We start from the raw sequence: 16,920 nt of genomic DNA on the forward strand, positions 1-16,920 counted from the left end.
GAATGGAGCCATGTCATAAGGACACAGGAGCCACCCAGAAGGGAGTCCTGTTGGCCGTATGTGGGGCGACTTGAGCAACAAATAACTAAGAACAGCAATAAGCTATATCCCATTGAAAAAACAGAAATATATTTTCTGTTAAATACCTGGAGAGAAGTAAGGGTGCTGGTTGGCAGCAGAACACTGAAGGCTGGCTAGTCAGTGCAGGGAGGGCTGGTGTTTGGAAACCACCACCACTCTGCAACCACCACGGTAGAGACCGACAGGCAAGAATCATCAACAGGCTGTAAATTTAGGGAGGGAGTTTTGATGAGCAGGATATTTACATGATCTTAAGGTGTTTTCCCACAGATTGCTTATTCTCTAAAAGGAGGAAAACAAATATACAGTACAGAAACTGAATGCTCTGACCAGGTGAGCAAAGGAAGCATCGCCAATAGGCAAGTACACATTGTGCACCCCAAGATCATGGGCAAGTGGGATGTTAGTAACAGGCAGGTCTGGGTGAGGCATGTGCAGATGTTCTTTGTACTATTTTTATTATTATTGTGCCTTTTATAAAAGTTTGAAGTTATTTCCAAATAAAAGTAATATAAATAAAAAGTAGGGCACAGAAATTTAGCTGTGCACACTAAACTAGAAATGAGATGGGACACTGAAGAGATGGAGGGCTAGGCTTTACAATAATGATCCATCTGTGGCCCCGAGGGCTGAGAGTGAGACATGTCACGGGGGAATCTCCCTGTGGCAGAGGGAGAGGGGGAGCTCATGGGATTAGACTGGGAATGAGAGTTGAGAGGGTATATTTAGGCGTGGTTTTTTTTTTTTTTTTAAACAGAGCCACATTCAGCTTGGGATTTGGTGACAGAGAGGCTAAGAGAAGAACTAAGCTTAGTAACTGTGGCAGAGACAGGTACCGGGTAGACAGCTCTGGCCCCTTGTGAGTGACCAGGGCCATGGGATCATTTCTCTCCAAGTACATGTAAGTGGAAGTTATGTGTGTTGTCTCTCAGGTGAAGGGGTGTGGCCCTCCCCACATGCCCTAAGGGTCCAGTGAAGAGCAGAGCTACAGCAGGGTCTGCGCCTGGATCCCTGGGTCCCTACGTGGAGTAGAATGCCTCTCCCACTGACACACAAGCAACAGCAACCATTACCACAAGATAATGGACTATAATGTGAGTGAATAAATATTTATTATGTTAAGCCTCTGTGATTTGGGGGTCTTTACAACAGATTGCCTGCTCAAACACAGTGACAGAAAGAAACACCAGTTTCTGTATCTACGAGAAGCAATTAAATTTATGCTCAGGTAACGGAAACAATGCTGTAATCTGAGAATAAATGCAAGAAATCAAAAAGATCACCTTATGTAGCCCAAGGAGTTTAGTTTCTTCCCTTTGCTCGGGCAGATAGACCTTTATTAGTGTTTTCAACCTATTTTGATCACAGGCCCCTAGTAAGAAATACATTTTACATTGTAACCAGTTCTCGTATTTACATGGATGGCTGAAAAGTTTCACAAAACAATATTTGCCTTTACTACATGATGCCTTTAAACCTATCTTATTCTACTTCATTGCTTTGTAATGCTGGTGGCCACCCACTAATTTGATTTCACAATTCAGTAATGGGCTAGGACCCATGGCCTGAAAGCCCCACATTATTAGGCTGTAAGCATTTTTGTGATCTTTGTAAGCTACTCCACACAGGTAAAAACGCAAGTTAAACTAGGAAACAGTTTCTGCTTTTGTGGATTCAGAAGCGAACTTGACATCACGCATTGACAAGAAGGCTAAAACAGCTGACAGGATTTCCACGTGAACAGCCCTTGGGGAGCTCACACGGGAGGCATCACGGCAAGGATAACTTCAAGAAAGCACTGGCAGATCACATACTTTGAGGCAACTCTACACTTTGCACAACTTCAAATGCTCTAGCATGGGGTGGTGCTAAAACTGCTGCAGAAGAAAGGAGAGTCTTCTTTCAAACCTGGGTGTGAGCATCTGCCCAGGGTGTGTTTACAAGGAGTTGAGGGTTTCCCATGGCCCTTCCCAGTTCTGAGTGTCTCAGCCGCAAGAGCTCACTGAGGAACAAGCAGGCGCCACGGGGAGCCACCACTCCTCGTCAGCGGGCCGCCCACCCGAGAGCCCTCACAGCACAGAGGCTCACCTCTGCGCCTCTGCCTCTGTCTCTGCCGCCTCTGTCTCTGCCGCCTCTGTCTCTGCCTCTGCCGCCTCTGCCTCTGTCTCTGCCGCCTCTGTCTCTGCCTCTGCCGTTTCTGTCTCTGCCGCCTCTGCCTCTGTCTCTGCCGCCTCTGCCTCTGTCTCTGCCGCCTCTGTCTCTGCCTCTGCCGCCTCTGCCTCTGTCTCTGTCTCTGCCGCATCTGCCACCTCTGTCACCTCTGCCGCCTCTGCCTGTGCCGTTTCTGCCTCTGCTGCCTCTGCCTCTGTCGCCTCTGCCTCTGCCACCTCTGTCGCCTCTGCCACCTCTGTCTCTGCCGCATCTGCCTCTGCTGTTTCTGCCTCTGCTGTTTCTGCCTCTGCCTCTGCCGCCTCTGCCTCTGCCGCCTCTGGCTCTGCCACCTCCTCCACTTCCGCCTCCGCCTCTGCCGCGGCCTCCAGTGGCCCAAGGCAAACTTGGCCCTCTGTGCTCTCTGGGAGCTTGCCGGCCCTGCCACTGGCGTGGGCCTCGCTGGTGGTAGGGTGGGAGCCCAGGACCACCCCCAGCGCATAGCCTTTCTCCTTCTCATGGGTCTTCTGATGCTCAGCCAGTGCCAGGCTGAAGTGGAAGGTTTTCCAGCAGTCCTGGCACGCGAAGCGCTTCCTGCCCCCATGGCTGCTGTGATGCTCTATGAGGTGCGAGATCCACGCGAAGGCCTCCCCGCACTCGCTGCAGGTATAGGGCTTCCCCTGGTATGCGTCGGGCTCCTCGGCCGCGGGGCAGCCTGAAGCTGAGGTGCCCGGATCTTGCCCGGCTGCATCAGGCTCCCCGCTAGCCTCACCGGGCTCGGGGCCCTGCTCTTCCACATCTTCGGGGTGGGGCCGCTTCATTCCATGGCCCTGCTGGGGGGTGGCCGGCATGGCCTCGTCCTTGTCCTCCGCCAGCTGCCGGATGAACGATCGCCTCTGATTTTCAGAGACAGGGCTCGACTCCCCATCCTGAGGATCTGGAGTCTTCCAGGGCTGCTGCTCCTCGTCCTCCTCAGTGGTACCCGAGGGGTCAGCAGGACAGTCCCCCTCGAGCCTTTCTGTCAGCGTCTCACTTGTGGAAACGTCCTCACCCTTGTTCCTTGTGCCTTCCTGCTGCTTCTCGCTGCCTGAAACAAGGTCAGAACGTGAGCTGTCCACACCCAGGCTCAGACACGGGCAAGGGCCAGCCAGGGAAGCCCGTGTGAGGGACGGGAGCTTGGTACATGTGGCCTTGGGAGCCTGCTCCAGGCTGTCTGCCTTCCATGAGTGTCCACTGAGCTTAGAGCTGCCTAGAAGACTGTCGCCCTCAAACTAAGGAGAACAAGGGACCAAGTCTGGCCAGCAGATGCCAGGGTGTGTGGGAGCTCCTGCTTCCTGTTGTGGATGCAGGACTGGCGCAGCCCATCTGGGCCACCAGGTGACCCTGGCAATGGAGGCCACATGGACTGGAAGGACCAGATGGGCCCCCATGGCCCCCATGTGGTAAACCGACTGGCTGCACTAGAGGACCCTGGGAACCACATCTCCCAGGAACCATACCCCTGGGAGGTGCCCCCAGCTGGCCTGTGAGACCCCCTGAACCCAATGGGACATCAGCAGGCACAGCAACGCATGGCAATATGTGACAAGGCACAGCAGGGGTAGAGGCTGATGAGCGCTTATCCTCTTGGAGCTCGCTCGCCCTCTCAGAACCCAGCTGCCAACCTCTTGGGGAAGCAATGTGAAAGGGCCCCCAGCCGCCAGCCTCAGGTGAGCCCCATCAGAGCTGGCACCACTGCCAGCGGGCAGGTAGGCCACCTGGGGTCATCTGGCCCTGGTCCAGCCCCTAGATGCCGGTGGCTGTGTGGAGCCCCAGCAACCTCCAGTGGAGCAGAATGGCCCCCAGCTGGGCCCAGCCCACACAACAGGACCTGACCAACACTGCTGCTATTTCAGGTGGCCACATGTTGGGTGGTCTGTGACGCAGCATGAGATCACGGAAATAACTGGACTCCTGCCTCCACCTCTGGGACGCGGTCAGGAGAATGATGGGTGAACTTGAAGTTGTGGAGCTGTGACGATCCCCCTTCGAGAGAAAACGCCTGCCAGGGCCCCAAGTCCTGCTCCCCAGCCCAACCTCACCTGGGAGGTTGCCTCCTGCCGACTCTCTTTCCACCAACGGAAGGTCCTCTGTCTCTAGGCTGGAGGCAGCATCAGGCTGGGAAAACTGATACCCTGAGTGGGGTTGAAAAACCAGAGAAACTAAAAGAGGCATTGAAGCAGAAAGTTGCTGATGGGCCTCATGCCACGTAGGCTGGCCAAGGCCAGGACTGCATCTCTGAGATCCCCACCAAAGCCCCTCTCTGTCAGAGCCCCTGGAAAGCTGGAGGTTGTGAGACCATAGCAGCAGGGACGGAGGGGAGGGTGGTGGGTGAGGCTGGGAGGGTGCTGGGTGAGGCTGGAAGGGCTGGCGGGGCAGGCAGGCAGTGGGGGGACTTGGGGAAGCAACGTTGAAGAGATGAAAACATAAAAGTAAAACTATGAAGGGCTCAGGAGCCTGTGCTGGGGCCTCCCTGCAAAGGAGGGTTTCTGGGACAAGAACATCTATGAAAGACAGGGAAGACCCTTTGCCAGGCCACCCAGGCCCAGAGGCCTCGTCTCTATAACCAAGAGCGGAATGTCTGTGCCTTGGGGTCAGAGGGCCTTTCCATATTTGGAGGCTTCAGGTCCTATGGGCAGGTGCTGCAAGCCCCAAGGCCCATGGAGAACTCACATTCGAAGGCCAGGAAAGGTGGGACTCAGTAAATGAGTGCAAGTTCAAACACACTCAAGTTGAAATACATTTAAAACACCACAGTATCCCAACCAAAGCCCCTGAGGGGTCAAAATTCCCAACACCAACAGTTGTGGAAGGGGATGAAGGGTGGGGCTCCAGCCTGTGGCAGGCGGGTCTCACCCCACAGGAGCAGCTTCCCGTAGCTCTCCATGTTCTCCTCAGTGGGGTCCAGGTGGCCCCACTCCTCCTGGTGCAGAGGCTCCTCCAAAAAGGACTCTGGCTTCTGAAATGGCAGCACAGCTGTGGCTGAGGCTGCCGCCTGCCCCCCGGGAGGGTGAACCCACAGCCCTATGGCCCATGGAGCATGTGAGAGGGGATCCGACCACATGCACTGCAGAGGCGGCCCCCCGGGCTCCCCCTAGAGTGGGTTTCTCACCCTCAGCATTTTGGATACTGGCTATAACCCTTTGCAGGGGCCGGGCATTAACACAAGGGAGGGAGATGCCGCTAAGCCAGGGTGGGCTAAAGCCAGCCCCACGCTCCCAGGACACCCTCGCCCCACTCACCTCAGCTGTGGCAGGGTCGGCCTCTTCAGTCTTTGCCTCTCCAATGCTCCCCAGCTCTGGATGCAGGGGTTCCATGGAGGGCCAGGCTGGGAGAAGGGCGGTCACAGCTGAGGAGTTGAATCCTTTGTGGGTGGGTATCCCCAAGCAGTTGGGGAGACCCCACCACCTCCCTGAACAGGCCCCAGCGTGCTCATGTGCCAGCAAGTCCCCAGCTCCACCGACTCTGCGTCTGTCCTGCCTTTACGGAGCAGAACCACCAAGAAGACAAAAGGGGCTCCAGCTCAGGGTTGGCCTGGGAATGCCAATTCAAGCCAGGAAGAGAACACTTTTTTTTACCCACGGGATTGGTAGAAATCTTAAAAAGCAACAACACACAGTGCTGGCACAGAGGCGGCACATGGGCACCCTCCTATGCAGACAGCACAAAACTTCTGGAACACCACGGGGAAATGTACATTGTATGTGAAACATAAAACTCACATGCGCTTTGGCGATCCTGAGGAGCCCACCCCACAGTGACCAGGGCCCCCCCATGCAGACACATGCATGAGGATACGTGGTTCCAAGGGGCAGAGATTCCAACTCTAGGATGAGGACAGGCCGAGTACACGGGTTGCTGGGCAGCTAAGGAACCAGATCTCTGCCCAGGGCCAGGAGGGGCCGCCTACACCATGCTCCAGGGAGCCCGAGCCCAAGCCCTCCATGTGCGCGTGTGACATGCAGAAAGATGCTAGGGGACACACACTGGGACACTCGAGACACTGGACTTTATTTTTAGAGAGTGAGGCAGGGTGGGGAGATTCCTTTTTTCATTACGTATCAATCCCTTTTCACTATTTGTGGGAAATATGTATAACCTGTGTGACCTCTGAAGAGGAATTTAATAAACAATACTACCAATGTTCACAAAAACCTACAGGAAGGAATCCCAGTTCAGCAGAGGCTCAGGCCCTTGCTGCTGGCCTCCCCTCATTCTGGCCCCGACTCTCCACCCACCCTGGCCACCAGAGGCATGGGGCAGGCCAGTCACTCACGAGTCTCGACCCGAGTCGGGGGGTACCCACGTCCCAGGTACTGGCTGGGGCTCGGTAGCTCGAATGGAAACAGCAGTGGCTCAGGGAACCTCTCGTACACACCGTCGCTTGGCACCGAGGACCCAGTGGGTGAACCCAGCAGCATTCCTGTCCACAACAGAGGAACAGTGACCCCATGGGGCTGGGGCATGTGCAGCAGCCACACTGTAAGCCCGCAGGGACAGGCTCTAGACCCAGCACCCCCATCCCTCAGACCCGCCCTAGACATGAGGTCCCTGCCCTGGACTGCCCTCCCCTGCTCTTCCTGCTTCCTCATATCAGTAGGGCAGATGTGAGGGCAGGAGTCCAAGCAGCTGCCCTGGACCCTGAGATGACCCTAAGGGTGATGCCATCAGACAGGATGGTGGGGGCCCATCCCCCTGCTGACCGAGGAGCAGCCTCACCAGCTCGAGGATGCTCATCCCTGTGCCTCTTACCCGCAGGGGAGCCAAACTCTCTGAGGTAAGTAAGGCACAGCTGGGTTTGGGCTCCATCCTCCCGGACCCCCGCCCCAGCCTCCTCTAAGGCATGCTCCCCTCTGGGGCGGCAGCCTCACCTGGCTCATCCAGGACATCAGCGAGGCCCTCCACCAGGGAGGCCGCCTTCTTGCAGCTCTCAGGATACTGCGCCACCACCCAGGGCCGGACCCTGTCTGGCAAGATGCCCAGGAACTGCTCCAGCACCAGCAGCTCCAGTATCTGCTCCTTGGAGCTCGCCTCGGGCATCAGCCACTGGCGGCACAGCTCGTCGAGCCGGGCCAGGGTCTGGTGGGGCCCAGCAGCTTCCTGGTAGACAAATTCCCGGAAGCGCAGGCGGGAGAACTCGAGGTCGGCAGGGGTCCTCTCAGTGACAGTCTCAGTCTTGGGTTCCTCCTGCTGGACCTCAGCTGCTGACTCTGGAGTGGGCAGTTCTGGGGGAGTCGGGGAGCCCCTGGGGGAGGCAAATGCCTTCTCCAAAGGCAGCATCTTTCCAAATCTGCACTGGAAAATGCAAGTGTGTCTGGCTGGGGACAAGGTAGCTCCAAGGGAGAGACACCAGTGATGACAGGATGCCCAGGGGGTTCAGGCGTGCCAAGATCAAGGACCTGCAGAGGATACAGACGAGACAGATGCCTATAGGTGAGAACCTGGGCACAGGCACCCATGTCCGAGAGCATGGTAATTTTTACGTTAAATAAAAAATTAACATAAAAAGTGGGAGGAACAACTCATTTGAGAAGACGAGTATTATGAGGATTAAAAAAATCAGTCATGGGTAGGACAAAACAATTACAGGACAATCTCAACTGTAAAACTAGATGTAAAAATCTTAAAATATTAGTAACCTCATTCCAACCATGCATGTTATATACATGATGTAAGTTAACAATGTACCAGATTTGGGTTTATCCCAGAAAATCAAGGTCTGTTTAATATTTAAAAATACATATTATGATAGATGTTAACTAGGCTAGGCTAAAAAATAAAAATACATATCACGAAGACTTTAGTTCCTAATAACATGAAGGGGCTAGGTATCGGGACTGCCCCTCCCATTAAAATAGCCAAAAAATATGAAATATATGTTTAGAAAAATATGTAGGGAGTGGGAAGTCCACTCTGGAGACTGGTGGAAAACCGCCACCTGGTTCTGGAAATGGCACAGATCTGCAGGCCTGGACAGACCATCTACAGAACCAGGCGAGGGGACAGCAGACCAGGAGTAGGGTCGATAAGGGCAGAGAGGTCAGGTCCTGGCCAGCCCTCCCCACGCGCAGCTGAATCCCCTTGTACAGGGCAGCCTATCATTCCAGAAGAGCTAGAATTTAGGACCTTGGGTGAAATCTCGATTGTAATTGTGGGTGAAAAAACAAGCCAGCTAAATAAGAGCCCAGCGGGCCACAGTGGACTGGGCCTGCGATGTTCTCACTGGCCGTGGACACACAGGAGTGTGACACACACTGACACACAGGAGTGTGAGCCCAGAGCTGTGACCAGCCCCTCCCAGAACACACAGGGGTCTGCAGATCCACAGGGCCAGACCATACCACAAGACACAAACCAAACACAAACAGAAAGTCACACCCAAACCCTGTGTGAGCACTCCCCTGACTGAACCGCAGAAGGGAACCACTTTTTCTTCCAAACTCAAGTTTGAAGAATTCAAGAAAATCTATGCGTGGGCCATAGTCACAGCAGGAACGTTTTCTCAGCAATCCTACTTTTACAGAGAAAACTCTGGAAAATGAACTGATGTGGGACCAGGCATTGTACCTCTTCTCACATAAAAACAGAGTCTATGTACTCTGATGTTTCCCCATCAGGATATGGGGCACAAGGAAGGACCTCATGGTTGTGGGGTGTGGTTTGATTCCACAGATAAGAAACTTCCAGAAGAGGCAAATCCAGAGCACAGTGTAGATCAGTGGTTGCCAGGGGCCGGGAAGTGACTGCTAATGGGTACAGAATTTCTTTTTGGGGTGATGAAAATGTTCTAAAATTAACTGTGGTGATAGTTGCATAACTATGAATACTGTATACTAAAAACAAATGAATTGCCTACTTTAAACAGGTAAACTTTATGGTGTATAAATTATATCCACTTCCCTCAAGGAAAAAAGACCTAGGCCATGCCTTCATCATGCCACCTCCACCATCATCACCACCACCAGCAGCTACATCACCATCTCCCCCGCCCGCCCCTCCGCTCCTAGACCTGGAGGACTGAACTCCCTCCTCCTGCCCCCTGACCCCTCAGAGTCACTCTGTCTTTACCTCTTAAAGCTCTGAGCTCTCAAATGTCCCCTCTGGGAGATGCTCCCTGCCTGCCCACTGGAATGTGAGCCCCAGGAGAGCAGGGGTTCCTCACAAGCAGGTGTCTGGGCCTGGGCAGAGCCTGGCTCGGCGTCTGCTGACTGCTTGTAGCCATGAGTTCTGCTGCTGGGCACGCTGGCTGTACCTAACTTCTTTTGGGCCATTATGGGCCCCCACGTCCATCTATCTGAGGTCAAGTTTATGATCTATCTGCAGGATATATGGAGAAGCAGGACACCGGGGCCACAGGGTACGACGGCTCCACCACCACCCTCATGGCAGCACATGCCATGGCGCCCCTTCCTCACACACCCCACCCCCACACCGAGGGCCCACAGACCACAGCATCTGCCCAGTGTCCATCTGAGCACTTTCTCGTGATTTCTTGATCTCTGAGGAGGGTAAACCACCCACTTTTCCAGTGTTTTCTTTACAGCTCTGTCAGGTAATTAATGAGCTCTCTACCTGGCTCCATCTTGCCATTGTCCCCATCTGCAACTTCATGCTGACTTTTGGTCACACATAATGTTCTAATGTTTATCATCAAATTTGATCTTTTAAAAAATGCATTTCTGAGTTTGGAAACCTGTTTTAAAGGGTTTCTTGCCCTATCTCAGGATAGGAAATGCATTCTCTGTCATTCTCCTAGGGCAGAGGGTAGCAAATATAAAGGGACAGATAAAAAGTATTTTAAGGCTCTTAAGGTCAGGCCATCTCGGTTGTGACAACTCAGCTGTGCTTGAGTGAGGAAGCAGCCGGAGCCCTGGGTGCCCCATCGGGTCTCGTGTGCTCCCATACAACTTCATTTACAGAAACAGGCCATCGGCTTGGCCTGTGGTTTGGTTTGCCAACCCCTGTTCCAGGCTGATTCATCTGAAGCCTCTCCTGACAATGTGGAATGATACCAGGTCCAGCCAGTTGGCACTGGACCCGTGGTTGTGGTCACATGAGCATGTGATTTTGGTTTTCTTAGGACACCACAGGCATGTTCATCCTGCACAGAACCTGTCCCCACAAAGGTAACCGTGAGCTCAATAATGTGTGCACAGGGCTCACCCCACCGAGCCCTGCCTCCAGACTCACATCTCCCTTCCTCAGAGCCTGGCAATCCGAGGGGTGGGAACCAGGAGCAGCTCCAAGGTGCAGGTGGGGAATCAAGCATAGAGTGGGCAAGTGCTGGGGCTGGGAGCCCCACCTCTAAAGCAACACGGATGTCCCTCCTTCCTGCTCCAGGTTCCTTGTAAGCCCTCCCTGTGGGCAGCCTCTTGCTGGCTCTCACTATGTGGCCCCCAAACCCCATGGCCTTCGCAGTGGTCTTGCAGCCCCAAGCCCCTCCTCCCCCTGCAAACTCCCATCTGTACACATGGTGCAGGTGTGGGGGTCTGGGTAGAATGAGCAAGGGCCCTTGATCATTGCCAGGGTAGAGTGGGGAGCACGGAATACTCTAGCTGGGTTGGTGGCCAACATAGAGGGGTATGCATGTCAGCCCCTGGGGACAGGCATGGGACATCATCGGTTCCTTTGTGCCCTCTCCCTTCAGCATTGCAAGCTGTGAGCCTCTCCAGGAAGCCACTTCAGTCTTCATTCACTAGCAGAGAATAGCAGAGGCACTCGGGGGTCTCCTCAGAAAGATCCCTCAATTGCAAGGAGGCTGCTGCATTCTGTAAGAACAGCATGTGGCTTCCTAAGTCTGAGATCTACTCCACCTTCCTTCCTCAGGTGACCCTGGTGGTCAGAACCAGGAAGATGAGCCATCTCCGGAGCCTCTGGCCCTGAGCTTGCCTTGCTTGCCTCCTGCGGCCCCATCCGTGGTTATGCTGCTATGAGGACTTTTCTGTTAGACACAGACACCACCGGGACCCTTTCCTGTCCCTGGCTTGCTTGAGAGAGGCCACACCCCTCAGAAGTCCAACTTGGTCCCAGACCTCCCACCACCCTGGGGCTGTCCAGGATTTGCCTTGGATGGGATTTTCCTGGAGCCCGGTGCCCCTGGCATCAGCAGAGGTAGAGAAAGCCATGGTGGGTGGCTGAACTGAGGGGTCCCAAGCCTTGTGGGCCTCCAGAGTCCTGTAGCAAATCCCCTTCACCCTGACCTGAGCAGAGCTCAAGCCTGGCAGGGCCCTCCCACAGGCCCCACCAGCCTCCTCCAGGACACTTAACCACCTAAAGGACATTCACCATCAGCTCTCCGCTCTGCTCCCCACCACCACCTGGTCTAGCAAACACCCCACAGCCACAGGCCCCAGGGTCCTCCATGGAAGCTCACTGGTGGGGAGGGGAGGTTGATGGGTGGCAGGATACACACAGGGTCTCCTCTGGCTTCACCTATAGGTTACTTATTCATTATAAAAGGGGAGAAAGTGTCTTTAAAAGAATTAAAAAAACATGAATTGAGGATCATCGTTAACATCCCAGCTGCCCTCTGTGGTTCCTGATCCACTCAGGAGGACCGACAGAACCAGAGAGACATCCTGCACACTGGCCTGGGCTCCCCAAAACCCCAGGGCCAGGAATGCCAAGGAAGTCCCAGATCCGAGGATCCACTGGCAGAGAAACAGGACTCGCCGCAATGAGTGGCCCTGTCCTTGCTCCCCAGCAGGAAAAGAAACATCTATAGGACACTGTTGGGATTGGGGAGGTGAAGATGATGAAGGCTAGACCATAGTGTGGAGTTGAGGATGATGTGACTGTTGATTTAGCCTCCCAGACTGTGCCTCCCAAAAGTCAGGTATGTGTATGATACAGGTATGTGTATGAGAAAGGGAGAAGGGAGGGAGGTAGAAGAAGAGAGGGGAGAGGAGGGGAGAGAAGGGCAGAGAGGGGGAGGGGGAGAGGAGAAAGAGAGGAGAAAGGAGAGGGGAGATGGGGGGGGAGAGAAGGTGGGGAGAGAGAGGGAAAAGAGAGAGAGGAGATGGGCCAGAGGGAGAGGAGAAAGGAGTAAGAAGTGACACGGGGCAAAATACTAACAGGTGAATCTGGGTGGCAAAGGGTATGGAGAGATTCTATGACCTTTCCTTAAAATTTTATAAATTTCAGTTTAAAAAAAAAAAAACACAATCCTCCGTGGTCCCCACTCCCCCACCCCTTGCCCTTGCCGCAGCAGCACCGGAGGATCTTTTCCATCTGACCCGCCCCTGGAGGCCAGGACCCCCTACCGTGCCCCTCTCCCAGGACAGGGGTTCCCAGGGTGGGGGCAGGCACCTAACTCAAACCGAACCCACCCCCAGGCATCCCGAGAGTGCTGGTGGGGGAGCAGAGACAATGTCTCAGCCCCACCCTCAACAGCAGCCCAGGTCCCTCACCCCCGAACGCGCCCCCCGCGCCCCGTCCAAGTCCCGGCCCGGGATGCCATAGCCAACCCCTTCTCTACTAGGAACACCCTCAGCCCTCCCTCTCGCGGACACCCGGAAAGGCGCCCCCCTTCCCCACCCCAATTTCCCCCTCAGGAGTATCTCGGCCCCTCCTCCCCCTGGACACCCCTGCCCCCACACTCAGGCTTTAAGGCCCTCGCCTTCCCCGGTCTACACCCAGGCGCCCACACGCCCTCTCCTAATACCCCTCCCGGCCACAGTAAGGGTCACTCGACCCTCCCAGTCCCCAACACCCGGGCCCTGGCTTCTCCGCCGCCGATCTCTCAGCCCCGCCCCCTCCAGCCCACCCCGAGGAGATCGCATCCCGGGGGCCCGGCCCCTCCCCCACCGCACTCCCACCGGACTCCCAGGTCCTCTCCCGCCCAAGGCCCGCCAGGGGAATCGCAGCCCCATCCCCGGGGGCGCCCCGGGCCTCTTCCCCATCCGGAGCGCCCTCATCACCTCTCCAGGCCGAGGTCGCTCGCTGCCCGGCCTCCCCGCCCCCCGCGTTGGGCGCACGGCCCGACCCACCTGCTGCGCAGTACCCAGGAGGGTCCTAGCAGCCCCGAGCCCTGGTAGCGTGATGGCTGCTAGCCAAACTGCGCGTGCGCGCTGTGCCCCGCCGCGGACTACGACTCCCAAGATGCAGCATTCGGCAGGGCGGGGCGAGGCCGCTATGACAGAGTGCACAGCCAATCAGAGGTAGGCTGGGCCTCTCGGGTCCCACCCACCCCAGCGCCTGCGTCACCATCGATGCCAAGGCAACGCGGTCAACAAGCGGGTAAAAAAAACCCGCCCCTGCCAACCAGAGATCCGAGACCCGAGACAAAGAGGGAAGACAGTCAGAGGAGGAAAGGAAGAGACACGCACCAACAGAGACACAAGAAAAGGAGAAAGACCTGGAGCAGGGAAGATCCGGAGACTAGAAGGCAGAGAACACAGGCGGAGAAACACCCTGAAACGCGGAGGCCCAGGAATGGCGCCCCGCAGTTCCGGGGGCTGAACACAGCTCGAGCACCGCCCCTGCCGAAGCGGAGGAAGTTGGGGGGCAGCTGAAGCGAGGGGTTGCACAGAAGCCACAACAGATATGGCCACTCCAGAAGACAGGACAAGGGCTAGGAAGCCGCTTCCCACTTCAGTTTTCCAGATAGCAGAGCTTGTGAGGATGTCATTTTGGTCGTCTTGTGTGAACTGATTTTTTAAAATGTGTATCTATTTATTTTATACATTTTATTTTTAATTCACGTACAGCCACACACACTTTTTGGTATTCAGTTCTGTGAATGTTAACGCATATACCCCAACACAGGACAAAGAATCGTTCCACCGCACAAAACAATTCTTCCCGCTGCCTCTTTGTGGTTACACCCTCCCCCACCCATAACTCCCGGTAACCACTGATCTGTGCAGTCCTGGCTACAGTTTTGCCTTTACAGAATGTCCTATAAATGGAATCATACAGTATGTGGCCTTTTGAGATTGGCTTTTTTCACTGAACATAATTCCCTTGAGATCCACTGAAGTAGTATGTATCAACAGTTCGTTCCATTTTATTGCTAAGTAGTATTCAATGGTATACAGTAGTTTAAACATTCACTCCTTGACGGACATTAAGGTTGTTTTGAGTATCTTGCTATTACAAATAAAGCGGCTATGAACATTTCTGTATAGACTTGTGCGTGAACGTAAGTTTCATTTTTCTGGGGTAAATGACCAAGAGTGCAACTACTGGGTCATACAGTAAGCACATGCTTAGTGTTGTAGGAAACTGCCAAACTTTCCTAGAGTAACTGTACCATTTTATTACTACATTCCCACCAATGTATGTGTGAATCAGTTTCTCCATATTCTTATCAGCATTTTTGTTATCACTATTTGTCATTTTAGCCATTCTGATACATATGCTGTAATAGCTCACTGTGGTTTTAATCTGCATTTCCCTAATGACTGACGATGTTGAGCATATTTTCATGTTTATTTGCCAGCTGTATATCCTCTTCAGTGAAATGTCTGTTCGTGTCTTTTGCCGATTTTCTAATAAAAAAAAAAAGATTCCGTTTTGAGAGCTCTTTATATATGCTAGATATAAGTTGTTTGTCCAAAATATAGTTTGCAAATATTTTCTCCCAGTCTGTAGCTCATCTTTTTATTTCCTTAACAGTGTCTTTAGCAGAGTAAAGGATTTTAGATGATGTACAATTTATCAATTTTTGTTTTATGGAGCAAGCGTTTGGTGTCAAGTTTAACAACTCTTTACCTAGCCCTGAGTCCTGAGAGTTTCCTCCTCTATTTTTTCTAAAATATTTATAGTTTTATTTTTTTTCCCTTATGGACATTGGAGTGTCTTTTTTTCTGACACCAAATGTATGGTTTTTTCCAACACTAACTGAGTGTCCAACAATTCAGTTTGGACATTACTCAGAATTAGAACAGACCCAAGAGATCAAAGGCTCAGTCCCATAAGACTGCCCCCACTTCAGACACCAGCCACAGGCTACCCACACTTCTGCTAGGCCAACTACAAACTCAAGGGCTTCCATGTCTCCCCATCTCAGGTTTGACAATTCGCTAGAGTGACTCACAGAGCTCAGGAAAACATTATATTTATGTTTACTGGTTTATTACAAAGGATAAAATTCAGGGACAGCCAAATGGAAGAGATACATAGGGCAAGGTTTGGGCATCCCACCCTCCCAGCACACAGATATGTTTACCAAACTAGATGCTCTCTGAATCTTGTATAGATGAGAATTCTCACCTTCTTTATGGTGACTACCCCCTATCTAGTCATTTAGGGGCCCCACCTTGAGTCACCTCATTAGCATAAACTCAGGTGCGGTTAAAAGGGGCTCCTTATAAATACCAAAAGTTACTCCTACCAAGCAAGAAATTCCAAGGCTTTTAGCTTTGTGCCAGGATCCAGAGACAAAGATTGAATATATGTTTTATTACACCACAGATGTCCAAGGGCTCTTGAACCATTTGTTGAAAAGGCTATCTTTCGGCCCAGTGCGGTGGCTCACGCCTGTAATCCTAGCACTCTGGGAGGCCAAGGCGGGTGGATCACTCGAGGTCAGGAGTTCGAGACCAGCCTGAGCAAGAGCGAGACCCCCGTCTCTACTAAAAATAGAAAGAAATTATCTGGCCAACTAAAAATATATATAGAAAAAAAATTAGCCGGGCATGGTGGTGCATGCCTGTAGTCCCAGCTACTCGGGAGGCTGAGGCAGGAGGATTGCTTGAGCCCAGGAGTTTGAGGTTGCTGTGAGCTAGGCTGATGCCACGGCACTCACTCTAGCCTGGGCAACAGAGTGAGACTCTGTCTCAAAAAAAAAAAAAAAAGAAAGAAAAGAAAAGGCTATCTTTCCTCTATTAAATAGCTTTTGCTCCTTCATCAAAATTCCATTGGGAATGTCTTTGTGGGCCTATTTCTAGGTTCTCTATTCTGTTCCATTAATCTATGTGTCTGCCAGTACCACACTCTCTTGATCACTCTCTTAATTACTGTAGCTATATAGTAACTTTTAACATTGGGTAGAGTTGTTTCTCCCACTCTTTTAAAAAAATTGTGTTTGCTATTATTAGTCTTGTGCTTTCCCATATAAACTTTAAAATAGGTTTGTCTACATCTACAAAAAACTTTGCAGGCAATTTGATGAGAACTGCTTTACGCACATTTTTTGTATCTCTTTCATGTCTAACTGCACTGGCTGGGACTTCCAGAATGACTTTCCACAGCAATGGGGAGAGCAGGCAATCGTGCCTTTTTCTACTCATAGGAGAAAATCAGGTTTCCATCATTAATTATGATGTTAGCCATCAATTATTCCCATATGCCCTTTTCAGATTAAGGAAGGTTCCCCTTTTTAAAATTAATTTTTTTTTCAGAGAGAGGGTCTCACTCAGTAGCTTACGCTAGAGTGCAGTGCACAATCACAGCTCACTTTAATCTCTAACTCCCGGGCTCAGGTGATCCTCCTGCCTCAGCCTCTTGAGTAGCTGGGATTACAGGTGCGTGCCACCACACCCAGCTAATTTTCAAAATTTTTTGTAGAGACGGAGTCTTGTTATATTGCTCAAGCTGGGCTTGAACTGCAGGCCTCAAGTGATCTTTCTGTCTTGGCCTCCCAAGGATTACAGGCATGAGCCACCGTGACCAGCCCCCTTTCATTCCTAGTTTTGATAATGAATTTTG

General features: G+C 52.7%; 1 protein-coding gene across 2 annotated transcripts; it reads right to left on the reverse strand.

Annotated features, from left to right (window-relative positions):
* Positions 1-1,433: 1,433 nt before the first annotated feature.
* LOC138374132 (zinc finger and SCAN domain-containing protein 18-like) lies at positions 1,434-13,680 on the reverse strand. Of its 2 annotated transcripts, none has more exons than XM_069456809.1 (8): positions 13,625-13,680; positions 7,140-7,667; positions 6,545-6,691; positions 5,511-5,617; positions 5,125-5,227; positions 4,311-4,403; positions 2,391-3,316; positions 1,434-2,360 (listed from the first exon to the last, which is right to left on the reverse strand). In XM_069456809.1, the coding sequence occupies exons 2-8, from the start codon at positions 7,546-7,548 to the stop codon at positions 2,166-2,168; spliced, it is 1,980 nt and encodes a 659-aa protein (XP_069312910.1). In that variant the 5' UTR covers positions 7,549-7,667; positions 13,625-13,680; the 3' UTR covers positions 1,434-2,165. The 2 variants fall into 2 exon arrangements, with proteins under 2 accessions (XP_069312910.1, XP_069312909.1); XM_069456808.1 differs by lacking the exon at positions 13,625-13,680 and adding an exon at positions 13,257-13,315.
* Between the last annotated feature and the right edge of the window lie 3,240 nt (positions 13,681-16,920).

This window comes from Eulemur rufifrons, chromosome 24 (genome assembly GCF_041146395.1).
Source record: "Eulemur rufifrons isolate Redbay chromosome 24, OSU_ERuf_1, whole genome shotgun sequence".
NCBI classification, from domain to species: domain Eukaryota; kingdom Metazoa; phylum Chordata; class Mammalia; order Primates; family Lemuridae; genus Eulemur; species Eulemur rufifrons.

Excerpts from the sequence above, each read along its gene's own strand:
- LOC138374132 (XM_069456809.1), bottom strand. The coding sequence starts at position 7,548 with ATGCTGCCTTTGGAGAAGGCATTTGCCTCCCCCAGGGGCTCCCCGACT. Across the intron at positions 5,618-6,544 it reads CCCGACTCGGGTCGAGACTC|CTGTGACCGCCCTTCTCCCA; the intron begins GTGAGTGACTGG and ends TCAACTCCTCAG. Across the intron at positions 4,404-5,124 it reads CGGGAAGCTGCTCCTGTGGG|GGTATCAGTTTTCCCAGCCT; the intron begins GTGAGACCCGCC and ends AACCCCACTCAG.